The sequence below is a fragment of the Peromyscus californicus genome, unplaced genomic scaffold (assembly GCF_007827085.1).
Source record: "Peromyscus californicus insignis strain IS unplaced genomic scaffold, ASM782708v3 Scaffold_4__1_contigs__length_199733344, whole genome shotgun sequence".
Lineage (NCBI taxonomy): Eukaryota > Metazoa > Chordata > Mammalia > Rodentia > Cricetidae > Peromyscus > Peromyscus californicus.
This window is the reverse complement of record NW_026294562.1, coordinates 173,470,828-173,498,806: the sequence shown is the minus strand read 5'-3', so window position 1 is coordinate 173,498,806 and position 27,979 is coordinate 173,470,828. Positions and strand designations below refer to the sequence as shown.

The 27,979-nt window shown below is 43.1% G+C and overlaps 1 protein-coding gene across 1 annotated transcript; it reads right to left on the bottom strand.

The window, feature by feature from the left end:
- Position 1: 1 nt before the first annotated feature.
- On the bottom strand, positions 2–27,881 carry LOC128094649 (cytochrome P450 2B1-like). The gene is made up of 10 exons (XM_052713124.1): positions 25,675–27,881; positions 23,551–23,910; positions 21,778–21,940; positions 21,504–21,653; positions 16,033–16,193; positions 12,860–13,036; positions 12,268–12,409; positions 10,204–10,391; positions 9,894–10,035; positions 2–572 (listed from the first exon to the last, which is right to left on the bottom strand). The coding sequence occupies exons 2-10, from the start codon at positions 23,725–23,727 to the stop codon at positions 391–393; spliced, it is 1,482 nt and encodes a 493-aa protein (XP_052569084.1). The 5' UTR covers positions 23,728–23,910; positions 25,675–27,881; the 3' UTR covers positions 2–390.
- Between the last annotated feature and the right edge of the window lie 98 nt (positions 27,882–27,979).

The window sequence follows — 27,979 nt, the reverse complement described above, 5'->3', positions numbered from 1 at the left end:
ACAAAAGATCACACACTATGTGATTCTGTTGACATGAACCATACATATTAGGCAAGTCCAGAGACAAAGAATTCAACCATATACAGAGTTCATCAGCATAGATCATGGATCACCGGGAGCTGATATGTGGGGACTATGGCTGTTGGGAGTGACTTAGTATGAGATGTGGCCTCCAGAAGTCTCTCTGTTCATACTTCTAGAAAGACATTTGTTTGATTTCTCCAGTGTCATTCACAGGGCAGAAGAACACATCTCCAGCTTTGCAGAAGCTACAGGAAGGAGGAAGGAAGTGAGCAGTGACTGAGGGCCTGGATTCCAGCAGGTTTCTCAGAGGCAGAAAGATGGGGCCATTCTCAACAGGAGCGGGGAGACCTGGCCACCACAGCCCAGTCAGCGGGCCAAGAAGCAGATCTGGTATGTTGGGGGCACTTTGCCAAAGCCAATCTCCTTGGGACTGATGTCAATGTCCTCAGGAGCCACGGGACTGGACACAGAGAAGTTCTGGAGGATGGTGGTGAAGAAAAGGAACAATTCGTTGCGGGCAATGCCTTCACCAAAACAAATTCGCTTTCCTGTGGGCACAGAGGATGAGCCATGTGAGCCCCAAGGCAGTATACAACCTTCAGACTGTCCCATCCCTACACCCAGACAACTCGGCCCATTGCAAAGAGTTAAGAGTGAGTTTGACCTTCAACCTGCAATTTGAAAATATTAAGAGGTTCCAAAACATTAAAGAATTGGTGCAAGGGCCAGTGAGACTTCTTAGCATGGAAAGGAGCCTGCCGTCAACCCTGAGGACATGAGTTCAAACCCCTGGACCCATATGTTGCAAGGAGAGAACTAATACCCATAGTCTGTCCTTTGACATAAACACACACACACACACACACACACACACACACACACACACACACACACACACACACACCATAGCACACATGTATATGCATGCAAACATACACACAACAAATTAGTCATAAAATTCAAGACAAACTGTTGGTGGGTGTCTCATGGTCACTTCTGACAGATTTCTAGCTTTTGTTAGATTATGAGAGTCCTTCATTCCAGAACTGTAAGAACCCACTTAAGTAGGAGCAAAGTGTGTATGTGTACACATGTTTAATGTAACATCTTTAGTGTTCCCTCCTTTCTCATGTGAGGGATTGGTACCCATCTCATTGGCTGCCCTGAGGGTGAAGGTACCGTTTACAAAGACTTTTAGATTAACAACTGTATGTGTTAAGGGTCCTATATGAGCCAGACATGGAGGCACATGCCTGGAAGTACAGCACTTTGGAGATTGAGGCAGGAAGTTGATGGGATATGGAGCAAAACCTCTGTCTCTCCCCTTTCTCTGTCCTCTCTATCACTCATCCCCATTCACAGCTTTTCTCTTTCTCTCTGCTCCCTTTGCTTCTTCAGCTTGAGACCAAAGAAATTCAGCAAGTTCCTGAACACAATTGTTCATACAATTAAGAATGGGCAGGAGCACATGATAAGGAGTCTATGGAACCCACAGGATTCTCTGAGATATAAGGAGCCTAGGCACTGTATTAATTTCATAACTGTTGGATCTACTTGGTGAGCCCAGAAAAACCCTTTTGCATGTTGTACAGTAACTGCTCAGGAGAATTTCATACTTTGATGGAATGGATGCTACAGTTTTTTGTTAGGGCACAGGTGATGTATAGGATAGGAGGGAGCCATTGAAGGTGCTAGAAGCAGTTATTACTGGGTGGAGCTAGAAACGCTCCGTGCTTGCTATGTGGGTTAGCCCTTCCACTCTGGTCTTTCTTTGTGTCAAGAAATTTCTAAAATGGCTAATTGTAGGCCAAACTTGATAACACGTTCATCTTTTGCCACCTAAGAAGGCTGGGTGTTCTGGTACATGCCTCTAAAGGTTGAATTGGGATGATTGTAAATTCAAGAATAGTTTAGGCAACAGTCTGTGGCTTGTCTCTAAAAGAAAAATGAATAAGAAACAAACATCCTCCTGTATATTGATAGTCATGATAAGTATGGTCCAGTGCGAGGGCGTCCTGGAAAAAGTTAGGGCAAAAGTCTAAAAGCCCAACCCTTCCCCAGGTGTTGCTGTGGCCCTAAAATTCTCCCTTACTTTGGTGTAGGAGGGATTTCCAAGCAACCCCTGTGTCCTCCAGTTGTTGGGAAATTGTGCCTGTGTGGGAGTATTTAGAGAAAACACCCTATCCCTTTGGGCACCTCCTTTCCAGAACTTAGGTGACATGAGCTTAAAAATGCATGGAGTATTTCTCTGAGATGGTTCTCTCAGAACTGGTTTTGTGACCCAGATTTTTCCAGAGCAGCTTTTAATGGCTGATCTCACTCTCAACACAATGTCCTTATGCCTGAAGCTGGTGATTTGGACACTGTTCATGTCTCTTTGGCTCTCTCTCTCTCTCTCTCTCTCTCTCTCTTTCTCCTTTCTTCCATTGGTGGACTACCTGACCCTGTTCCTATCACCTCTATTAGTCTTTTGATTTATTCCACCTACTTGTGACTTTCTAAATTCCCTAGATACCATCTTAGCCCCTCCCCTTTCTGTCTAAGGACACCTTGTCATGTGTTCCTTCTGTGTCTTCCCTCGTGTTCCTTTGTCTATTAAGTTGTGTCCCCTGCCCTTCCTTCTCTCCCCCTCCTCTCTTCCTGTCTTCCCCTTCACCTTTGGTTCCTCACCCTTCCTTCTCTCCCTCTTCCTCTCTTTCTGTCTTACTCCCTCACCTCTGGTTCCTCACCGTTCCTTCTCTCCCTCTTCCTCTCTTCCTGTCTTACCCCTTCACCTCTGGTTCCTTACCCTTCCTTCTCTCTCCTCTTCCTCTCTTTGGGTCTTACCCCTTCACCTCTGGTTCCTCACCCTTCCTTCTCTCCCCCTCCTCTCTTCCTGTCTTACTCCCTCACCTCTGGTTCCTCACCCTTCCTTCTCTCTCCTCTTCCTCTCTTTGGGTCTTCCCCCTTCACCTCTGGTTCCTCACACTTCTTCGCTGTCTCATGTCCACTCTCTGAATCCTTCCACATATCTCCTCCTATTGCAGCTTCCTTGTGTCCTCTGTGTGCCTCTCTTTATTGGGATCTGTTACAGCATCCTTACCACTGTACTGTTTATTTGCCTCTGTCCCTTTTCTCCACATCCCTGCCTTTCTAGACTTGGGACTGTTATATGGACAGTTCAGGAACCGGGCTGAGACCAGGGTCACTGAAGTCACTTGGACACTCAAGACTAGACAATTCTTAACTGAGACATGGCTCAGGGTGGGAGAAGGGGAGAACATTTGCCTAAAATCCCTCAGTGAGTGGAGGATGGTAGACAGGTTTAGCAGGAGAGCATCTTCTAGAATGCATCAAGGAGAGGTTGGAAGTGTGGGCTCATTCAAGAGAACTTGCTTAACACACACTCAGCCCTGGGTTCCATCCCTAGCATGGGTGGGGGCTCAACTAAAGGCTAAGAAATTATGTCTAGAACCTTTCTGCCTCCAAAAGATAAGAAACCTGAACACAAATTTTCCATGTTTATATCTCATAGTGTCCATTAAACTAAATTTGGCCAAAGGCAGCTTCTGTATATAACAAACCAACAAAACACAACAGGCAACCAACTACATACTAACTTGAGATTATATCTTCCAAATGAAGTAGAAGTCTCAGTCTCTCATAGCAGTTGACCCACCCCAGACTGCCAACTATTCCAGCATGGCCAAGTAAGGCAAAAGTAGAGCCGGCACCAATCAAGCTGTGTGTCCATGCACAGCTCCCTATTGTCTGTAGAAACCATGGAATGACTCTGATGGCTGCTGTAACTCTGAGCTTTCTTTGGTTCAGGATATTATCCATCATGAATGGTTTCCTTGGTCAAATAAATGTTAGTAATTTTCCTTTCTCTTACAATTGAACAAGACAAAGAGTATTTAATGCAAACAGACAACTGTGCCAGCACATGCCCCATCTCCCCAGTGCTCACAGATAAATACCTCCCTGGACCAAAGACCCTACCAAGCTCTTCCTCTGTCCCCCAAGACCCAATCCCCAGCCTTCATCCCAACTCTGCAACAAAGTACTTGCTGCCCCTGCCCCTCTTCGTATATCTCCTGTGGATCCCCCAGATCATCCCCAGAAGTCACCCCTAACTAATTCAAAGACCATTCCTGCCAAGGAAGCAGGTAAGCTCACAGATGATCCACACCTCTCCTTCTGCTTCTCCTGATCTACCCACATCCCAGTCTTATCCACAGCTCTGTAGCAGAATGCCTCCTGTGCTCTCCCTGTCCTCCCTGATCCCATACCCAATGAATCACAAAGATCCTCTCCTTCACCCTACCTTCCCCCAACTCATCCCATTATTCTTGCCTCCAAAACCAGCAGGCAGTCCTTGGGAACACACCAGTTGGGCAGACAAAGAAACAAGTCCACAGAAAATGTCCTCCTAGGCAACACACAGACATTATGCTCACCTAAAACCCAGAAAGGAAACAAAGACCAAGAAACAAAACACCCACTCAACACAGACAAACCCAGAAATCAGCACCTAGACCTATAATCACCCCAATCTGAGATTCCTGGATGCCAGCACAAAAACACAACCAGGAACAGCCAGGACAGTATGTCTTCACGAGAACCCAGCAACCTTACCACAGCTGGCCCTGAATATTCCAACACAGCTCAAGCCCAAGAAAAAGACCTTAAAAAAAGCCTTACAGAGATGATAGAGATCCTTAAAGAGGGAATGAATAAATCCCTTAAAGAAATCTAAAGAAATACAAACAGTGGGAGGAAATGAACTATTCAGGGCCTAAAAATGGAAATAGAATCAGTAACGAAAACTCAAAATGGGGGAATTCTGGAAATGGGAAATCTAGGAATTCAAACAGGAACTACATAGGCTAGCTTCACCACCAAAATACAAGAGATGGAAGAATCTCTGGCATTGAAGATATGATAGAAGAAATGGATACATTAGTCAAACAAAGTGTTCAATTAAAAAAAACTCTTGACAAAAAACATCCAGGGAATCTGGAATACTGTGAAAAGACCAAACCGAAGAATAATAGAAATAGAAGAAGGAGGAGAATCCTAGCTCAAAGGAACAGAAAATATTTTCAGCAAAAATCATAGAAGAAAATTTTCCTAACCTAAAAGAGATGTCTATAAAGGTACAAGAAGCATAGAGAACACCAAACAGATTGGACCACAAAAGAAACTCCCTTTAGCACATTATAATCAAAACACTAAATGTACAAAGAGAGAAAGAATATTAGAAGTTGCAAGGGAAAAAGACCAAGTAACATATAAAGGAAGATCTATTAGACTTCTCAATGGAGACTCTAAAAGTCAGAAGGGCCCAGACAGATGTGTCGCAGACTCCAAGGGACCACAGATGCCAGCCCAGACTACTATAACCAGCAAAACTTTCAATCACCATAGATAGAGAAAATAAAACATTCAAAGATGAAGTCAAATTTAAACACTATCTAAAAACCTAGCCCTAAAGAACGTGTTGGAAGCAAGACTCCAACCTGAAAATATTAACCACATACGTGAAAACACAGGGAATAAATAATTCAGACCAGCAAAATCAAAAGCAGGGAAACATAAGGAAGGCTTTTAAGGACCAGCCTTAAAGCCTTCTTTTTAGGGTTCAAAAGGTGATGCTATGATAAGCGAGGAAAACTAAGAGTCTGAGGTGAAGGAATGAATTTGCTCACACCACGTTCTTCCTGTGCATGTCTCTTTATTCTTCTGACTTTTAATTCTAATTCGCTTCCTACGTGTCTATAATTTCTTGGCTCTAATTCTCTGTTCTTATTCTAGTTCCTAATTCCTTAGCTTCTTCTTTCATCTAGCCTAAAATGTCTCCTCTACAAGTGGCTCAAAGCACCAGAAATAATTACAAGAGTTACCTCTCATTGGTCAAGAGCACATTCCTAGGGGAAGCAATAAGGAGCTGAGCCATTCACCATGGGAGCACACATTTTCAAGGTTTCAGGAGTAAGAGGGAAGGTCATAGTGCCCAAATGAGACAAACTTTGAGACATAGGTCTATTGTCAGCAGATTTGGCTGGAGAGGAATTGGCATGCTTTTCTTATAGTGCTTTGTGTTAGTAATCTTGGCACCTATGACTCTCACCTTGTGCATAACTGTAAAGTTTAAAATTTATAATCTATTTACAAAGGCCTTTAGTCTAGTTTGAACTTGCTCTGAGATAAAAATGAGCCAAATGTGTGCAATTTGTGTTAGACTGAGGAGAGATGGTTATTTTTGTTAGTGTGAGTACAAGGAACAAGGCAAGCTTTAAGTGTCTACAGTCTTGTGGAACAATTGACCTAGTTATGAAGCATATTCTGATATATTTTCTATATATCAAAATTGTACAGCTAATGAGGAGTCATCATCCTGACCATCCATATATATATACGATGAGATGTAATCATGAGATTACTTATACACATTACATGAAGATGTGTGGTAATAGAGAGATATGATAGCTGTAATTGCACAAGAAATCTACAACAAGAAACAGCCAATTCACTCAAAAGGAAATAATTCCGAAATGCCCTGTGTTTTGGTTTAATCCTCCATCAGAATCCTTGATTCTGGTGGGTTGACCATGTAAATGATGGCTGAATTCTCACTACATAATCCTGCAGGCTGCAACAGCTCATGATTGTGGCTCCTGACAGAAACACACACACCAACACCAACACCAAGCAAATGGACCTAAGAAATGAGCTAGTGTACTCATTTTACTATCTAACAAAATAGATTTCAAGTGGGACTTCATATAACTGAAAAGCTTTTGCAAGGCAAAAGACACCATTATTTGGACAAAGTGGCAGTCTGCAGAATGGGAAAGATTTTTTACAACTCCACATCCATTAGAGGACTAATATCCAAAAATATATAAAGAATTTAAGAAATTAGATATAAAAAACAGACAATTCAATTAAAAATGGGATACAGATTGAAACAGAATTCTCAATAGAGCAAACTCAAATGGCTAGGAAACACTTAAAGAAATGTTCAACACCCTAGCCATCAGGGAAATATAAATCAAAATGACTTTGAGATTCCATCTTATACCTGTCAGAATGGCTAGGATTAGTAACACAAGAAACAGCATATGCTCTCAAGGATGTGGAGTAAGGGAAACACTCCTCCATTGCTGGTGAGAGTGTAAACTTATACAGCCACTATGGAAATCGGTGTGCTGGTTCCTCAGAAAGTTAGGAATCGATTGACTTTAAGATACAGCGATACCACTCTTGAGTATATACCCAAGGGACATTTAATTCTACCGTAGGGACACTTTCTCAACCATGTTCATTGTTGCTCTATTCATAATAGCCGGAGTTGGAGCCAACCTACATGGCCCTCAACAGAAGGATAAAGAAAATGTGGTGTATTTATACAATGGAGTATTATCTAACTGCTTAAAAAATGGCAATACAAAATTTGCAGGCAAATAGATGGAACGAGAAAAAATCCTGAGTGAGAAAAACCCAGACCAAGACAGATAAACAAGGTATGTATTCACTTATATGTGGATATTAGCCATTAAGTACATGATAACCAAGCTACAATCCATAGACCCAGAAAGGTTAGGCATAGATGAAGGGACTAGGAGGGATATGTAGATCGCCATGGGAGGGGAAAGTAAAATAGATTTCGTGGGTGGACTAGGGGCATCAGAGGGGACAGGGATGCGAGGATCAGGTAGGGAAGAGAGGTGGGTTGGAGGGATAGAATGTGGGGAGAAACCGCTAGCATTGAGGAGCACTGAGTGGTGGTATGGATACCTAGTGCTGTGGAAACTTCCTAAACTATGTGAAGATGATCCTAATGAAGTCTCCAAGTAATGAGAGAGACATAGTCCCAACTGGTCATCTCTTGTCACTAAATGAAGCTTCTAGTACCGGGACTGGGTTACATTCTATTGAGTTGCTGGCCAAAGGGGTCGCATGGAAAACCACGAACAACCCACAGCTGTTGCTAAGATAATAGGTTGCTCCCCACAAACTGACAGCAGAGGCCCCATTTCTGAAGAGAACACCCACAGAATTCAATGAACTTGGAGACATTGAGCTGGTTGGTGCCCACGTATAGAACATTCACCCCCATGTTCTTGTGTCTTTGATATAGGAAGGTATTCTGCAGGCTAACAAAAGTGAAATGTATACACCAACCCAGCCACAAAATCTTTGATGAACAAAGCTGTCCTGCCTGCAAGATATGCTAGGGCTCAACAGTGGCACATTGTGGGAGTAACTATCCAATATCTGGTTTGAATATGCAACACTGCTTGGGTGACCATGAACCAGACACTACATAGCCAAGAGACATAGGATAAAACCAAATGCTATGGGTCCAAAAAAAAGTAACAATAAAGAGACACCAAAAGATACTCTGCTACACTCATAGATCAATGCCTTCCTCATTCAGCTGTTATTAGAGAATCTTCCTCCTGCAGCAGTTGGGAATAAATTCAGAGACCCACAGCCAGACGTTTCACACAGAGAGAAACCTTGGAACACATCGCTCAAAATGGAATGTCTTGATCCAAAGCATCCCATCAGAGTTCAGGGAACCTCAAGGGATAGGAGGAAGAGAGTATAAGAGCCAGAGGGGATGGAGGACACCAGGAGAACAAGGCCCTCTGAATCAACTGAGCAAGACTCATCTGAACTCACAGACTGAGACAGGCCTGTTTGAGTCTGCACCAGGTCCTCTGCGCATATATTACAAAATTCATTTTAGTGTTTTCATAGGATTCCTGAGTGTGTGAATGGGTGGGTCTCTGATTCTAGTGCCTTCTCTTGGGCTCTTTTCCTTCTGTGGGCTTGTATTGTACATCTTCGATGTGATGGTTTTTGTTTTATCTTGTCATGTTTGGTTGTTATCTCTTAGAAGCCCGTTATTTCTAATGAGAGGCAGAAAGGGGGTAGATCCGGAGAGGAGGGGTTGGTGGGGAGAGACTGGGAGAAGTAGAGGCAGGGAAAACTGTAATCAGTATATATTGTATGAGAAAGGAATCTTTTTTTTTCTTTTTTTTTTTTTTTTTTTTTTTTTTTTTTTTTTTTTTTTTTTTTTGGTTTTCGAGACAGGGTTTCTCTGTGTAGCTTTGCGCCTTTCCTGGAACTCACTTGGTAGTCCAGGCTGGCCTCGAACTCACAGAGATCCGCCTGGCTCTGCCTCCCGAGTGCTGGGATTAAAGGCGTGCGCCACCACCACCCGGCTAGGAATCTATTTTTAATAAAAGGGGAAAAAATAAAAATAAATAAACAGAAGTCTAACAGGAAAAGCAAAACTATTGCTGGATTTGGTGCAACTGAAAGGGAACCGATAGATTAAGTTGATCATCACACTCTCTAAAGGGGAGAAACTGTCTTCTTGTCTTTTGAGGACTTTACATGGGAATTACTGCATTGGCCTTAAAGACGTCTTGAACATCGTGACATGGGAATATCTGCACTCCCATCCTCTCTATTAATTAATCTGTTATTGTTGGGAGCAGAGGTAGAAACCTGGTTTTGCACTTAGAGAACATTTTGTTCTCTGTAAAGACACTTTGTTCTCCTTTTCCAGGCATTTAATCAGGATTAAAGACAAATGTTTTCACTCACTTTAAAAGGTTTTCCCCTCACAATGAAATAAGAAAGAAAATGGATTTGCTTGAGTTTAGAGGCTTTTAAATACCTCTCCAAAATCCTCCTGACCAAGATGCTCCCTTAGTTCAGCATTCCCCTCGTGGGACTGTAGACAGAGTGAAACAGGATGGTTCAGGCAAAGCAGCTGGGACAGAAACATGGTCCTGGTCCTGTCTGTGTCCAGGGGGGGATGAGCCTGCCCTCTAGGGTCTGGGAAAGGAAGCACAAGTGGGTCTCACCTATAGAGAAGGGCATAAAAGCTTCATTTTTCTTCAGAGCCCCATTGGCATCCAGGAAGTGGTCAGGATTGAAGGTGTCTGGTTGTTCAAAGTACCGTGGGTCATGAAGAGCTGAACTCAGGATGGGGTACACTTCAGTGTTCTAGGAGACATTATGCGACACAACGATATTAGCATACCCTGACTCCCATCTGCAAATTGTCAGTCCCTAAGACACAGAATTTAGGAAACCACAAACAGGCTGAGGTTAGTGATTAGGAAGATGGAGGGTGATCGTGGAGTAGAGATGTGGAATGGCAGCTGGTCTCACCTTGGGGAGCAGGTAACCTCGGAACAAAGTGTCTTTGGTGACTTTGTGTGGAACACCAATCGGGGCGAGATCTGAAAATCTCTGAATCTCATTGATGACAGCCTCAGTGTAAGGCATTTTGGTGCGATCGTCAAGTGTTGGTAGGCGGTGTGAGCCGATCACCTGATCGACCTCCTTTTGGACTTTCTCTGCACAGAAAAAGGAGACAATAGACAATGCCTACCCCCCTATCATGCAGGCAATGCACAGTGACCCTGTTTTTCTGCCAGCCAATAGCCTAGGAACAGTGCAGAGCAAGGAGACTCTGCTGAGAAAGACACAGTGCATTCTTGGGCATGCACACCTGTGCTTCCCTCAGACATCTGTCTCTCCAGCCACACTTAGATCTATATTAGAGTCTCTCTCAAAAGCTCCAACCTTGCTCATAAAAGAGAGAAACAGAAAATCTACAGCAAAGGGCTGTTTTTATCTATCAATCTGGAGTGAAGGCTGGAGAGGGAAATAGTAAGAATTTTCTCCTTTTGAAATGTAATGTTATATTTTGTATTACTGCATATCACTCATACACACACACACACAAATATACAAACACACAAAGAGTGACAGACAGACAGACAGACAGGCAGATGGACATCTTTGCACTGAATTAATGTTTAAAAATCCGGTGGGCTGGAGAGATGGCTTAGTGGATAAGAGCACTGGCTACTTTTGCAGAGGACCCAGGTTCAATTCCCAGCACCGACAAGGTGGCTCACACTTTCTGTGACTCCAGGTCCAGGGGATGTGACACCCTCACACAGACATATATGAAGGCAAAAAAAAAAAATGTACATTAGTAAAATAAATTTAAACATCCAGGCTAAGAATCTGAGGCTATATCCTCAGAAATAAAAGGAAGTAAATTAGTTTATGTAGAATTGAATACAAAATATGAATACGTTGGTAAGTATGTTGGCCGATAAAATAGCTCGATCAGTAAATGTGCTTGGTTTGCATCCTGACAGCCTAACGTTGACATGGGAAGGTGGAGGAGAGACTCAACTACACGGAGTTATCCTTCTACCTCCACACATGAGCAGACATACTCACAGTAACAGCAAATCATTTTGAAATTTTTAAAATGTGAGTGTGTGTAAGTCAACAAAGCAATGAATGAGTCAGTTAATAGAAGGAAAGACTGCTGAGTGAATGAAATGAGCGAACTAGAAACTGGATATAAATATTCCACTTTTTACTTTTTATATTAAACAATTAATGAATCAATAAATGATTTATAATGAAGTAATAAATAAATCAATGAGCACAACTAACCAATAATCAAGCAAATGTTAGGTTCAATAAAAGAATTTGTGAATGAATGAATGAGTAAATATAGGAATAAACAGGCAGGTGTATTGAATGATAAGTAAATCAGAGGTAAATGAGTGAGTTATTACATGCATACATAGAAGAATGATGGACACATGAACGGTAAGTTCAAAGGACAGTTGGAAGGCTTAAGAAATGAAAAGATTTGTATATGAATAAACCAATGTATCAACGACAGACAGTTCACTCATAAAATTCATGAGTTGATTAATTGAAATAAATGAATGAAATATTTGTCATTGGGTGAAGCAGAGATGAAAGAATCAAGGATTAATAATCTATAGATGTAGAGAAGATGTGCAGATGACTACATTTGTAGGTGAATAGGTGTGTAGCTGGGTGGATAGAAAAATGGATAAATGAATGGGTGGATAATAGATGGATGGGTAAATGAATAGAATGGGTAAATGGGAGAAGAGGTGGGTGGACAGGAAGATGAGTGAATGCATGGATGTAAAGACAGACGGAAAAAAGGAGGGAAGGGTGGATGGATGGATGGATCAACCTTTAAGTGATAACAGAAAATGGGCCAGCTGAGTGTTCATTCACACACTACCCACAGCACTGCCCTAGTTTTGAAGTAGATCAAAGCCTTCAGAGCTCCAGATGTAAGAGGCTCATGTCTCTCTCATCCACACAAACTTCCACAGACAAAAGGGAGCTAGATGATCCCCCAAATGGCAGCCTGTAATGCACCTGTAATATGGGGATATTTGAGCATGAGCAGGAAGCCATAGCGGAGCGTGGTGCTGGTGGTCTCAGTGCCAGCAAAGAAGAGAGACAGCACGGAGATCATGAGGTTCTGGTGATCGAACTCTGTATGTGGGTTGGACTTCTCCTGGTTTGAGACAGGAGAGAGGAGGGAGGGTCAGGGGTGACTGGGTCCTTACAGGAAGATGCTCACACATCCTGGGAACTGTCCTTCTGTCTCACACTGTATAAACCACGTGGCATTTCTCAGTCCTCGATAATGTCACTTGCTCTGTTTGTTCTGTCTCCTTCTCTCTCAACTTTGTTCTCTGTAGTTTATCATGTTTTGTCTCCCAGGCTCTTTCTTCCTCTGAGGTCTTTTCTGCTTTTTGTCCCTTGCCCTGTGTTTCTTCCACAGCCTTCTATATTCCTATTTCATTTTCCCCTCCCTTTCTCTAGCCTTCAATTTCTAGATTCTTCTGCATCTCCTCTACTCCACTTCCTATCTCTCCTCCCCATCCTCTGCCCCCCTTTTCCTCTGCTCACATCCCCAGCCTTCACTCTCACCCATCACTTCTCTCATTCATGCAGGACTTACCTTCTCCATGCATAGAAGGTAGGTATCGATGAAGTCTCTTGGATTGCTGGGGTCCAAGGTTGCCCTGTGCTTCTCCACACTCTGGCCAATGTAGTCGAGGACTTCCTGCATGTTTTTGAAGATTTGCTTGTGGGCACCAGGAAAGTACTTCAGAAAGCCAGAGAAGAGTTCAAACACCTGCAAGAAAGAAGGACCCAGGAGGTCGCCTGGATCTACCTGGTCACAAGAAGTGGACAGTGCTCTAACTTAGTCACTCTTCTATTGCTATGAAGAGACACCATGATTAAGGCAATTCTTACAAATAAAAGCATTTTTGAGAGCTTGCCTACAGTTTCAGAAGGTTAGTCCATTAGGAACCATGGCAGCAGGCAGGCAGGTGTTGGAGACTGACTCAGGACTCTTTGACCCAGGACTGTTATGTCTTGAGTTTTTCTGCTTTGTGGAGTCTTCCAAAAACAGGGCGTCCTTGGCCTAACTGCAAAATGTACGTTTAGATAAACCACTTGGCATAAACTGTAATCAGCCAGTTGCAAAAGCCTGGGACCAAAGAAACACCCACCCTGACCACCCTGACTTCTTCTCAAAAATTTTCCACTCTCCTTTCCCTGCTCCCCCTCCCTGCCTGAAATCCTGCTTATAAGCTGCAACATACTGCCAATAAACGAGACCTTGACACGACTCAGACTGACTCTGTCTTTCCTTATGTGCCTGGTCTCCTTCTTCTCTCGCCCCCATTGGCTTTCAGGTGGTTCCCTCCTCGAGACCCTCGAATAACCTGACCTGCTGGACGGGTCAGGCAGGCATGTGCCTGAGAGCTGACATCATGATGTACAGGCAGACAGGCATGTGCCTGAGAAATGACATCATTATATAGAGGCAGACAGACAGAACTAGAGAGAACATGGGCCTTGTATGGAATTTGGAAACCTCAAAGTTCACCCCTAGCAGCACATTTCCTCCAATAAGGTCACAAATCCTAATCCTTCCAAACACCTCTTCAACTGGAACTCAAGCATGCAAAGACACTGGCCTATGTGGACCAATTCCATTTAAACAACCACATGCTCCTAGGTCCCAGATTTCATGAAGAAACAGGCAAAACACATACACACACCCCTCTCATATGTGTACACTATACACATGCATGCTTTTGAACTTTGTCTCTAAATCTGTCTCTAACCTTTGCTGGTACCCTATAGACATGTCAGAGCAATAGCAGATGGCAATTAATAATCAAGGTGTCAGCCCACCAGAAGTTCAACTCTTTGATGGGATTGTCTTGCTCAAGCAAGGCTTGCAAGAAAACAGACTCCAGAATATATTTTCTTCTGTGTCCCTGCATGCTTGCTGCTGTATATGGTATTGGGAGTCTTCCACTGCCTATATTTTAATGTGTTCATCTCATGAATGTATCCCATGTACTGGACACATTTATATCTTTGGGTTGTTAGGAAGTTGATTTCTTCTTGAGCTGTATAATTTTGGTGAATAGAAATAATATTAGGATATTTTCATAACTAGGTCTATTGTTCCACGAGGACTGTCATATACTTAGGACCTGTTCTATACCATAGCTCAGGCTGATATTGGAAAATTGTTGTATTTCCAGTTACTAAGAAAGCTGTATACTATCAGCTGGTTTTAGGCTTCAAAGTAACTTCAAATTAGACCAGGTGCCTTGCTAATGGGTTTTAAGATAAACATTTCCCAGGGAAAGCAGTCTAATTCACAAGGACAAAATAGCAGCTGCCTGATTTGTTGAACCAAGGTTACAGGTACATAGCAACATAATTACTATGCCAGTCTCTCTTGCTAAGTCTGGCTGATATCATAGGCCAGTGATTAACTCTCTGCACAAATTCCTAATCTCAGTTTTATGATACAGGCATACACCTGAAAACTCAAAGTTCAGCCAACTAACTGTTTTTATGTTGAGTCCTAAAATTGCACAGGTGAAAAAGAGTTAGAAGTTTCCTTTTTATGATCTAAAGTTACAAGCAGGACAGAAAAATATATTTCAAGAACTAAAACACTTTTAATGTCACTGTACCTTGGAAAATGTCAAGTAGGCTTATATTAGGAGATTTAAGGTAAACCTGAGTTCCAACCAAAGCATTTAGTACAGAGACTTCAAGAAAGCCTGACATTCCTCCTAATCACAAAATGTTACTTTAAAATTTGTCTTACACTCAGAAATGTAGGATAGTTGATGATTTTTTTTATTTTTCTTAGACTCCTCAATAGTTTAGGTTTATAACTGTTCTAAAATCTTTTATAAGGCTATTTCTCTAAATAGATAACAATGACCAGTTCTTTCTTTATGCTGCAGCTGCAGATTATAACCACACCAATTAGAAAGCTAAGATTTACAATAAGTGTGTTGTTGTAGGGATGACTCTATTTCGTATCAAATAAAATGTGACCTTCAAATGTAACTTTTGTATTACCTGAAGATTTATGTTGGGTATATTTAGTTATGTAGAACAAAGAAAAAGAGATTCAGTGTGAGAGAACAATGAAAGTAAGCTTTAACATGGATTTGAGTTTTTTCCCTATTCCTTAAAAATCCCTCCAATAAAAAAAAAGTCTTAGCTGTGCAACTCTATGGATTCCTTGCAAGCCCTGTGTTCAGCCTTGGAGCTTGTTCTCCTAGGCTGCAATAAACCATTCCCTTCTCTGTATCTCCCTTTTCTCTCCTCTGCTTTCTCTCCCAATACCCTGAGCTGAATTGTCATTGTTTCTTTTAATTTAAGAGTTTTGGTTTATGGACACAGGGTCTCATGCATGCCAGACTGGCCTTAAACTCATTATGTAGCTAAAGATCACCCTGAATTTCTCATCCCCCTGACTTCATGTGCAGGAATTGCATGGGTTGTGTACCACAATGCCCAGGATATACAGCCTGGGCCTCAGGCATGAAAACCAAGTCCTCTACCCTCTGAGCTACAGCTACATCACCAACATCACCATTTTCTGCATGTGTGTATGGCTCTCTATTTCTGCATTCAGGTCTCTGCCCTGCTCCCCATCCTTCTTTTCATCCTGCTCTCAAACTCCTCGCCTCTCCATGTTGTCTCCGCTTTTCTTCCTGCCCTAAAACACTCACTCCTTTGCTCACAGAGCAGCCCCCTCTACCCTCTGTCCTGAATGCTCCTCTTATCCCACCCACTGACCTGGCTGGAGAATGAGCTGTATAGTGAGAAGGTCTGATAGATCAGGTCCAGGAGGTGAAGGAACTGGCAGTCTTTGTAGTCAAAGCGCTCTCCAAAGACAATGGAGCAGATGATGTTGGCTGTGATGCACTGGAAGAGGAAGGTGGGGTCCATGGGGGTTCCTGAAGGAGGAGAATGCAGGACAGGAGGCAGAGGATAAAGAACCGGGGAACATTTGGCTTCAGCCCCAGCTCTGTGAGGCTGCCCCCACCACTCAGTACTCTAAGAACAGCAACAGTGGCTACCACATTTGCACATATGAAATACATATGAGTCTAGGCCCTTCACTTAGAAATGTATACATCATTTTAGTTAACTTCCCTCAATATGGTAGAGAATATGGAATGCTATTCATATACATGGAAAGGAAAGCTACCTTCACCAAGGCAACTTAGCTATCATTGTTGGGACTAGGATACTAGGATGGAGAGAAGAGTGTATATATTCAGTCTCCACCCTGTACCTCCTCCCAGGACAACATTTGGCTCTGAGCTGATACCTAACTCCCACTGGCAGGAATGGTGCAGAGAAGGATTCAGGGAATGCCTGTATGAATTTCCAGTCCCTGAACACTGCATGCCAATCTGCCATTCTTTCTTTGACTTCTGGGCTCTGTGGTGTTCCAGAAGCCATCAGCACCTGCTGCCTGGAACCTTCTTATGTCAGGTTCAGTCATGGACCCTGCTGGTTGGAGGACTGTTGTCTGTCCAACAATATTGGGCCACCATTGCCCCTCACCCTGGGGCTGGCTTGACTGTGGTCTGATCCCATGTAAATCTACGAGAGGAGATCTGTGCCAGAGGAGCACCAGGTGGCAATTGGAGTCCAAGGTGTCAGCCCACCAGGAGAAAACTCTCTGATAGGTCAATCTTGGTTAGGCAGGGCCACAATACCCCAGACCTCAGAATGTTTTTTGATTCTGCTGCTCCTTTACATGTTCCCACTGCTGTCTTCCTCTGGTATCTGGTGTGGTGTTAACAGATGTGTTGAGATCCACAATGCCTGTATTGTAGTGTCTATATCCCATGGAAACATCTCATTCTACTGGGCATTTTTATCTGTGGATTGTCATGAAAATGATTCCTACCTAAACTGTACTCTCAAATTGATAATAATAATAATGATAGTTTATATAGAGTTTTGATGAATAAAAATAAATACAAGGAAATATTACACAGTTAGGGCTTATGAGTTTTACAGCTAAGGCCTATCAGTTCTACCTAAGGACTGCTTTAGATCACAGTTCAGGATAATGATTAAGGAAAACAATTGAGTCACCAGGATCTAGGCTGGCTCTAATTCTCTTAATGCTGAAAGATACAGTAACAGTTTTCTGTGTCCACCTTTAGCTCAAACAAAGTTTCTTAATAACTTCAAGTTAGACCAAATGCTCTGAGAATAGTTTTAAGATGAAAAACCTCAGAAAACAATCTAAAGTTCACAAGGATACACAGCTGAGTTATAGATTCATTATGCTAATATAAAAAATACAGAGCAGTCTGATTGTTGCTAGCTGAAGTACTTTCCTGGCTAGGTCTGGTTGGTGATCAAAGGTGATGACTAATTCTTTTCACCCACTCCTGACCTCAATTTTCTGATATAAGAAACTATTTATAAATGGGTATGTACACTCAGGATTCATAGTTCAGCTGACTGCTGGTTTTTATGTAAAAAAGTTTAGATTTGATTTACAACTCCTTTAAAATTCCTTATAAGATTATCTTTCAATATAGATAATAAAGTGGTTGATTCTTTCTTTGTAACAGCAATGTGAAGCCTGCCAACAAAAGAGTTAGCTGAGAACAAATGGTCCTTGCTTGCTAATAGCCTATTAACCTGTAACAAGTTTCTTAGATGTAATATATGTGAGTTATTCGGGTGATTCTCTTTTTATTCATGTAAGGGAGATAAAAAATGTTTTTACATATACTCATTATAATCATTCACTTGAATAATGAAATGTAACCACATTATGAAGTCAGTATTGCCTAAAAGACTTTGTTGGGGGAATAAAATCTGTAGAGGCAAAGAAGAAGATGAAGATGAAGAAGAAGGAGGAAGAGGAAGAGGAGAAAGAGGAGGGGGAGAAGAAGAGGGAGAAGGAGAAGAAGAAAGGAAACCATCAAGAATGTGTGTGTGTTTTCCCCTAACCTCCTCAGATAAAAAAGTTCAGTGTGCTGAGGCTGCGGATTTCCCTTCAAGTCCTGGGCTTCCTGGTGCTGTGGGATGGTCTGTATGTCAAATGTGTGCTTTGACTGGTCAATAAATAAAACATTGATTGGCCAGTGGCCAGGCAGGAAGTATAGGCAGGACTAACAGAGAGGAGAATTGAGAGAACAGGAAGGTGGAGAGAGACACTGCCAGCCGCCGCCATGACAAGCAGCATGTAAAGATGTTGGTAAGCCACGAGCCACATGACAAGGTATAGATTTATAGAAATGGATTAATCTAAGATGTAAGAACTAGATAGCTAGAAGCCTGAGCCATTAGGCCAAACAGTTTAAATAATATGTCTCTGTGTTTACTTGGTTGGGTCTGAGCGGCTGTGGGACTTGGCAGGTGACAGAGATTTGTCCTGACTGTGGGCCAGGCAGGAAAACTCTAGCTACAAATGGCGCCCAACGTGTTGGCAAGAGTTTCCACCTAAAACCTGAGAAAAAAGATTCTAAAACAGAGCTAATAACAGTTCCTAGTTGTTTCTCTCAAGTTAGTGACAGCCTGTGTGTTTGAGCTACTATGGGGGGTTGCTGGCATGTGTGCTCGACCTGCAGTATGGCAGGAATGAGGCCTCTACAAGTGGCACATTAAGCTGCGTGGTGGATTTAGCCTTTGCTAGTACAAAACAAAAAGAGGTTTCTGGGCTACACACTGCTTTGATAGAAGCATAGACCCACTATTTCTGAGAGTTGATGGCCCCCAGAGCTGGTGGAAAATGTACCGCCATGTTGGGAAGCTGAAGTGGGCGGAGCCAGCAGCCACAGCACCATTTCAGTCTTAAAATGCTGCAATTTAAACAATAGGCTCAAGGTAATATAAAAAATAAGCCACGTAAGATGGCTACCACACAGAGAATCTGGATTATGTTCTCTTTGATATTCATAACTGAAGAAAAATATTTGATTGCAAAAGCTGTTGAGTTAGGCCAAAATGTATATTTTAAAGGTACCTTGACTTCAAAATTTGGATGAAAGGATATGTTGCTTTGGAAAGGAGGCTCTGCTTTTGTTTCCACAGAAAGCCAGAGGTTATGGATTTGTTCCAGATTAAGATACATCAGGTTTGACCAGCTAAGACCCCCTGAAAGGTCTCTGATGACACCAAGGCTCAGATGATCCAACATCCAGAACTGTTTCAAGGCAACTGGCTCAGACAATACAGTCTCATGGACTACTCTATAATCCTAAAATTTTCTTTGTGTCCCCATAAGATACAGCACCCCCCTCAAGCAGGAAGTAGTAAGAGAAGCTATGCCCAAATTCCCAAATATACCAAGCTGGCTTTGGAGATGTGTAAAAGTTAAAACCTTCCTTTAAAAAAAAAAAAGAAAGAAAAGGGGAAGTGCTGTGGGATGGTCTGTATGTCAAATGTGTTGCTGATTGGTCAATAAATAAAACACTGATTGGCCAGTTGCCAGGTAGGAAGTATAGGCAGGACTAACAGAGAGGAGAATTGAGAGAACAGGAAGGCAGAGAGAGACACTGCCAGCCGCCGCCATGGCAAGAAGCATGTGAAGATGTTGGTAAGCCACAAGCCACATGACAATCCACTTATAAAAATGGATTAATCTAAGATGTGAGAACTAGATAGCTAGAAGCCTGAGCCATTAGGCCAAACAGTTTAAATAATATAAGCATCTGTGTGTTTATTTTATAAGTGGGCTGTTGGACTGCCGGGGTTTGGCGGAACCGGAGAGAAAACTGCAGCTACACCCTGGATAGCACCCAGATAGCGATATAGATCCCTCCCTGGGGCTCATCCCCTTCACTCTCAGCCTTAGAGCTCACTTCTCCTCCTTTGGGTCCCTCCTTCTCTGACTGCGTTCTCCAGTCAATCTTCCCAGCCTCTGCACCTTTCTTCCCTCCTGCCTCTGCCCTGACCTCTCAGATCTCCAGAGAAAGGTCAATAAGGGACGGCAAATGTTCCGTGTATAGAAATGGAGGTACAAACAACAGTCATGTCACCAATACGCCCTTGATGTAAAGACCCCTCAAGTCCCCAGAAGTGCCTCTGAGTTCACCCAGAGTCAAACTCCCATCAGCCTCTGTGCTCACTGCTGCTCACCAGCACAACCACAAAGAAGAAAACACAGTTCCCTGCTTAGAATTGTGTGTGGCAGCCCAAAACAGTTTGACTACACAGCTGCCATGACAGGCTTAGAGGCCGAGACACAGCTTCAGGCAGGCAACACCTCGACCCAGGAAAAGCCATAAGCTGACCCTCCCCATTGGGGCCTGCATCTAAGAGGAAAGTTCTGACATTCCAAACAATTCCTATACCCCTAGACAAATGTCAGCCAATCAGGGTCTCCTCACCCCAACCTCTTCTATGATAAAAAAAAAAACCCACTCTACCTGGGCTTGGGGCTCTCTGCTCTCACTGCTGCATCAGACAGAAAGCCCAAGTTCCAAGCTTGAGAATAAAGGCTGCTTTGTTTTTATATATGGGATTTGGTCTCTGGTCTCTGTGGTGGTCTTTTTGGGGTCCTCATGGTCTGGGCATAACAGAACATGTCTGCAGTTCTTCCTGCTTCCATCCTTCTCATTTAGCTAGAGTCTGTATTTGTCTTTGATAAGAACATGGGGGGGGGGTGACAAGAAAAATTAAGCCGAAGTGACCTTGAACTCCATGTTCACTAAAAGATGGCTTTGGAAATCTCAGCCTCCTGTCTCCACCTCTGAAGTGCTGAGATTATAAACATGTATAATTATGATTATGCCCTCTGAATGTGATGCTAGAAGCAACCTACACTCAGCCACAGTCACATCAAAGGCAGGGCAATCACAATGTAGATAGGACTAGCCTTGAACTCATGACCATCTGAGTTCTAAGAAAAAGAGTATGCACCACATAACCAATTGACATACACAATTAATTCACAGATTGATTTTCTGAAGAAACATAACCACTACGGTCAGTATATGTTTCTGAGTCATATTGGGCACAATACACCTCATGTTTCTTCCCTGCCCTTGTATTTCTCTCTCTTTCCACCTCTGTCCATATCTCACCCTCCCCATACTCTCTGTCTCTGTCTCTTTCTCTGTCTCTGTCTGTGTGTGTGTGTGTGTGTGTGTGTGTGTGTGTGTGTGTGTGTGTGTCTGTCAGTCTGTTTCCCTTTTTATTTACCCTTATATGTCTGTTTCTCTTTCTTTGGTTGTGCACTCAGGTCTCTGTATCGTCATCTTCCTTTATGCCCATTCTCAGAGACTCACCCTGGGATTTCTGCAGCTCCTCCACCAGACATCGGGCCTCCTCCTTTATCCGCTCCTCCACACTTCGCTTCCCCATCCCAAAGTCCTTCATGGTGGCCACAGAGAATCGCCTAAGGGCCTTCCAGCGTTCTCCATTGGCAAAGATCACACCTAAGAAAGTAGGGGAAGCATGAGTAGGTTACACTGGAAGGTTGGAGAAACTGAGTCCTTCAACACAGCTCGGGCTCCACCTTCCTGGACCACATCCTCCACTCCACACTGTCCCATATCTCACCATATCCCTGTAGAATTGGCTCAACCACAGCAACTGTCCCCCGGCCAGAGAAAGCCTCAGCTTGGTCCACCAGAGCCTCCCTTATGGCCTTTGTCCCACACAGCATGACCACAGGCCTTGGTCCCAGGTGCACTGTGAACACATCTCCATATTTTTCTCGAAGCTAACAAGCACAAGAGTTGTGGTTAGTTAACACAAGCATTGTTGTTACACTGTGAAAACACTCAGGCAAAGATTGGTGAATAGACACCTCCTCCTCTGGCCACCCTTCCCCTTCTAGGGACCTAAGAGTTGAAGGGTTAATTCACCACATAGTCTGCACTGATTGGTTGGACTTCCTGATCAGTACAGCAGTACTGTAGAGTAGGGAGGAAGGGCAACTCATGTTTATAATCCTAGCACTGTAGAGGTAGAGGCCAGAGAGTCATTAGTCATCCTTGGCTACACATCTGATTAGAAGCCACCTTGGCTACATATAATTCTGTCTCAAAAAAACAAAACAAAACAGATAGAGATATGGATGCAACAATTCATGTAGTTCCATGACCTTACCCTATAGTCTGGCCAACTGAACCATGCTTCCTGTAACTCAGTGACAACCTGTCCAATGCCTTCTCACAATGTTCTAGAGAATGGTCCTGACCTACCCACTGGGTTACATGGGAAGGGAAAGTGATAGTCACCTGGTGGTGGACCTGAATGTGAGTCATGACTACAGCACACACAGTTGGAAAATACCTGACAATGCAACCATCTGGGCATCTACAGGGAACTGATCCCAGGAATGTCACAACCCTCAAGGGCTGAAAGCCCTTGAAGAGAATGGTGCAGTGTTTGCACATAATCCACATCGTCCTCTCATAACCTTTAACTCACTCTAGATTGCAATGCAGCTAACAGAAATGAAAGCCTATGAAAACGGCCAGTTTCCAGTGTTGTTTAGGGGATCATGCTAAGGAAAAGCTCTACACATGTTTGATATTGACCTATTTATGTTTTTAGGCCAGGTCACAACATTGAATCTTAAGCAACAATGAGTTATCAACACACAGATAAGATCAAAGATATTTTATGAAACTTGGAGGATCATGAGATTGTCTCAAAAGTCAAATGAAAGTAAAGGACTACACCAATGATCCAATGATCCAGATGGGTGTTCTGTTAAAAACCAAAGGGGAGCAGGAAGTTGGGATTGTTGCCACTAAATAAGCTCTCTAAATGGGAAGTGAGGCCAAGGATGATAAATGATTATTAATAAACAAGTGGTAATTGAACATGAAATCTCCCCTCTGAAGACTGGGAAAGATGGTGTCTGGGTTAGTTGCTTGGATGGTCCATGGTGTTTTAACTAATAAGCACTCCCTACCTACCCCACCTCATGACATGCCTCTCCTCCCCTTTGTTCAGGAACAAGGCAGGCTAATCCCTTGTGCTGGCAGAAGCAAACTTTATCTGTTGATGCCTCTGACATCTTTCTTTCTCTTTGGGAACAAAGAAGCATCAAAGCGGAAAATTGTAAACCCTTGGCACACACCTTGACACCCCGACACTTTTCACATTCCAAGCACAGTGACCCACACAATTCAAACCTAAGGAGGACTCTCCTATTGATCTGGACACCATCCATCACCAATCAGCATCTCAGCTTTCATCCAGTGACCTTCCCACCTGAACCTACAGCCTAGAAGAAGTCCCTTGCTCCTCTCTCTGAGTGATCTCCAGGAGCAAATATGGGTCTAAACCCATAAGGCACAGGCCCTGTGCATGTCTCACCTGCATAAAGGAGTTGAGAAGGCCTCTTCTGTCCATCTGCAGGAGGTTCCCCAAGAGGGGCAGGGGACGCGGTCCTGGAGGTAGGTGGCCACAGGCTTTCGTGTGGCCCCTGACCAGGAGTAGCAAAAAGCTGATGAGAAGAGTGAGGATGAGCAGGACACTGGGCTCCATGGTCATGGTCTGATGACTGTATATTCCACTGCACACTCCATCAGAACCTTTTATGCCAAACCTGCCTGTCCAACCAGTTGAGCAACTTCAACTGTTCCCGCCTCCTATCTTGTCATTGTCCAGGAGTGTGAGCAGCCATACTTCCTGCTTGGGCTGCTGATGACCTGCTCACTGTCTAGTCCATAGATGCTACCAAGAACAATGAAACAGAACACAGGACAAAAGAACATTGGGAGTAATGCAACTTGATTTCTGGGGGTGAGTGTGCACTTGTCAGCTCAGTTTTCTCTGTTTATTTACTCAGGCATGGGCCTGTGTGTGCACTGCATATGTAAAGGGATATTTCTTATGTGAATGTGCATGTGTATGCTTTTGTGTGTTCCTGAAGGAGTGTGTGTGTGTGTGTGTGTGTGTGTGTGTGTGTGTGTGTGTGTGTGTGTGTGTGTATTGATTGGTTTTTCAAGACAGGGTTTCTCTGTGCAGCTCTGGCTGTTCTGGAACTCACTCTGTAGACCAGGCTCGCCTCAAACTCAGAGAACCTCCTGTCTTTGCTTCCTGAATACTGAGATTAAAGGTGTGGCCATGACATGTGGCTCAGCTGCCCTGCCTTCCTGCCTTGAAACTGACCCCAAATAAATAAATCCTTCCTCACACTTGCTTTTGTACAGATATTTTACCACAGTGACAAAGCAACTACTGCAGAAAATCAGTGTCAGGGGAAGGTTGTTATATGATTAAACTCACATTTTAGTTCACTGTTTGAAATTCTTTGTTAGTTTGGGTCCCAGCTTTGACATGGGAAGGATCACATATCAGTATCAAAAAAGAAATCCATATGGGAGAGAGAGAGAGAGACAGAGCCTGGCTATTTAGCCCAATCTAAATAACTTGCTACCACTGGTCACCCTTCCCTTCAAGTACTCTACAACTCCCCAAAAAATGATTTCCAACTAAAGACCAACTGATCAAATAAGTAAGTTCATAAGGAACATTCCACAACCAAAACATAATGTAAAGGCAAAGCCTGAAACAAATTTTAAGCATCTTATTTCTTCTTTTGTTGCTTTATAAAATTAATTTGTATTATAAGACATAACACAAAGAAATTGATCAGATCTACACTCTATACATCTCAGCGAACATCTATTCATGTAGAATAGGCATTATGAAGCTGTAGAGCTGCATGTTGTCATTTTATTCTTTTTTAATTTTGATTTTATGAGTATGAATGTTTCATCTGAACATATATATGTTTAGTACATGCATGCCTGGTGCCCAAGAGGTTAGAAGAGGTCACTGTATGCTCTCAAAATTAGAGTTTTAGATGGCTGTGAGCCATCATGTAGGTACTGGGAACTGAACCCAGGTCCTCTCAAGAAACAGCAAATGCTCTTACTTAACTATTGAACCACCTCCCCAGTTCACATCTCACTTCTTTTTTTTGTTTTTTGTTTTTTGTTGGTTTTTCGAGACAGGGTTTCTCTGTGTAGCTTTGCGCCTTTCCTGGAACTCACTTGGTAGTCCAGGCTGGCCTTGAACTCACAGAGATCCGCCTGGCTCTGCCTCCCGAGTGCTGGGATTAAAGGCGTGCGCCACCACCGCCCGGCTAATCACATCTCACTTCTTAATGCAGTTATAATGGCATTTAAACTTCAATTTTAGAAGGAATATTCCATAGTTAGCACTCTGCTCTCCTCCCTTAAAAAATAACTCATCCTGTTCTATCAAATAAAAGGCATTTATTCTATCCAATGCCCCAAACTTTAAATTAAATTAAAACCTTTCCCATAGTCCAACCCTTATTTTACCAACTTTGTTAGTCATCATTCAATTGTAAACCACAAACTAGCATAAATCTGGAGAGCTAATGTATACACACCAGGGTCAACCTGAATCTATGTCTGTGTCTTGGAAGAGAACCTTCATTCTCTATGGCAGGAGATTGTGTCTTACCTTGACATTTTGACAAAAGAAGTGATGACAGATGAAGAACCTGGAAGGATGTGTTGAGTCATCCTCAGGAAAGAGGAAGAAGGAGAGAAACTGAAATAGAGCCAGCCATTCTGACAACACTGACATCTACAGAGCTACATACACATTCAAGGGCAAAACCTTCTGGAGATGGGCTCGGTTGATAGAATACATTCCGTGCTTACATATCAACTTGGATTTCACATTCATATCTGCATCAAGTGAATGTGAAAATGAACAGATACAAGTTCAGGACTCTGAAGGTCATTCTTGACTCTATAAGAATCAGATTCCAGTCACAGACCTTCCAAAATTATTTCAAACCAAGAAATTACTGTTATCAAAGACCCAAAACCATCAACATCACTTACCCCTCATGTATGTCAGCATTATTGTGGACCAGTGACAAAGGATCACCCATGTAGTTTGTTGCAGTATCTCCGTATTTTCTTCCTGGTTACAATGAAGGGCCCAGACCTCACAAGGTGATGTTAGCGATGGGTCCTTCCTCTCACTGGATCACATGCCTCAGTGTTGTCTGGGTCTCATCAGGGAAGAACTCAAATTTGAACTCTGTGGTTTCTCTTGACCATCTCTCACATACCCTTCCCTGAGGGCCCTGTCCCAGCTTTTCTGAGAACCATCTCAGCTTTGGACTTATGAGATTCACAGGCTCTACGCAAGCAAATGCTGCTCTTCTAATGCAGACAATGGAGTGTCCAGCCCCTTGATAGCCCTCTCCCAGAGTCCAGGAAGAATCTACAACCAGCTGATAATCTAATCTTTGATGACACTAAATTAATCCATGTATTCGAATCTCTTAGTTCATTCACTTTATTTTTCTGAGTCAGTTCTTTCTCTACATGGCTTCTGTTCTGTTCTCATACTCAGCTCCTCTCTATCCCTTCTCTTCCTGTCCTCTCATTTTCCTAGTCCTAACTAAGCTCTTCCCATCTTGACCTCATCTTAACTCCGTCTGTTCCTCCATCTGTCTTCTTCCCTTCCTCTTCTACTCTCCTGACCCAACTCAGTCCACCTACAATCTTCAGAACCTCTGCCTTGCTGCTTTCTCCTCTGGCTGGGCCACACTGCTCCAAGCTGGGAAACCTGCCCCATTCTGTCCCTTCACCTGGTATGCAAAAAACCCTTTTGTTCTGGGTCAATTGTTCTGGAATGCCACTTCCTGTGAGAGGAAGGAGGGTCTGAGCTTTCAAAAGAAACAAAGCTATGCACCTAGCCTCACCTGTCTCCTAGGCAGTATCTCCAGAAGGGTGTTTACCTTAATTCAGGAGACTGTTTGCTGTATGGCCTAGGATGCTTGAGAAGTATTTCAGGTAAAATACACCATTAAAAGTTCTTGGGGGCATACATAGCATACAAGAAAATCATTGCAGGAACAGGCTAATGTACATACAAAAGCTAAAATATCACCAAGACTCCTTAAGCCATGGATTCACCTCTGGAAAACTCCTTGACTTCCCAGGTAGTAGCTTTTGTCTTAGTAGCTGAATTCCGCTACATTTTCCTGAGACTTTCAGCACTCTCCAGGATGGAGAGCAGAGTATGTCTACTAGTGAAAGACCCCCACCAAAGTCCCAGACACAGTCCCCCCAGAAACCCAAAGGAGCTGAGGGAACAAATATCTTAAAAATAAACAGAACTGAATGAGTTCCCCCTTCCTGGAGAGGGTGAAGTCAAGTGTTTTCAAAAGAACAAAGTCAGGATGTCTGGTGGTGACCAATTAACCACGAGATGCCCCTCTCTGGAGATAACATGACCAGACACTGGAGATGGGTTGTAAAACTCCTGACAGGGCAAACAGATAAGCTGAAATAAGACAAAGTCCAGGCCCAGGAAAAACTGGACCAATCAAGGATGGACCCGTACTAACCCCCTCCCCTCTAAGGAATTTTGTGGGTTTTGCCTATAAAAACTAACTTCCTCAAGAAAGAGGAACTCTCCTCCCTGCCTCTCGGCGTTGGGCGTGGTGGATGAGGGTTCCCTGCTAGCTAGAACTATGCACGCATGTGCGCTGGGTCAAATAAACCTTGGTATTGCATTCTGGACATCTTTGGTCTCCAGTGGTCTCTTTGGGGGTCCTAATCTAGACAGAACATCCAGCACCTATCTCCCTACCTACCTTCCCACTGTTCCTTCTCATAAGAATTCTAAAAGCTTCTCTAGTGCCACAGCACAGCTGGAAGAAGAGAATTCTCCCAGCTGGAGATGTCTGTTGAACCATGGACTTGCAACTTTTTGTTGCCTGTGAGCATCACTTCCTTCCTCC

Excerpts from the sequence above, each read along its gene's own strand:
- LOC128094649 (XM_052713124.1), bottom strand. The coding sequence starts at position 23,727 with ATGACCATGGAGCCCAGTGTCCTGCTCATCCTCACTCTTCTCATCAGC. Across the intron at positions 21,941-23,550 it reads TTCTCAACTCCTTTATGCAG|CTTCGAGAAAAATATGGAGA; the intron begins GTGAGACATGCA and ends TGTGCTTGTTAG. Across the intron at positions 573-9,893 it reads TTTTATGCCCTTCTCTATAG|GAAAGCGAATTTGTTTTGGT; the intron begins GTGAGACCCACT and ends CTGTGCCCACAG.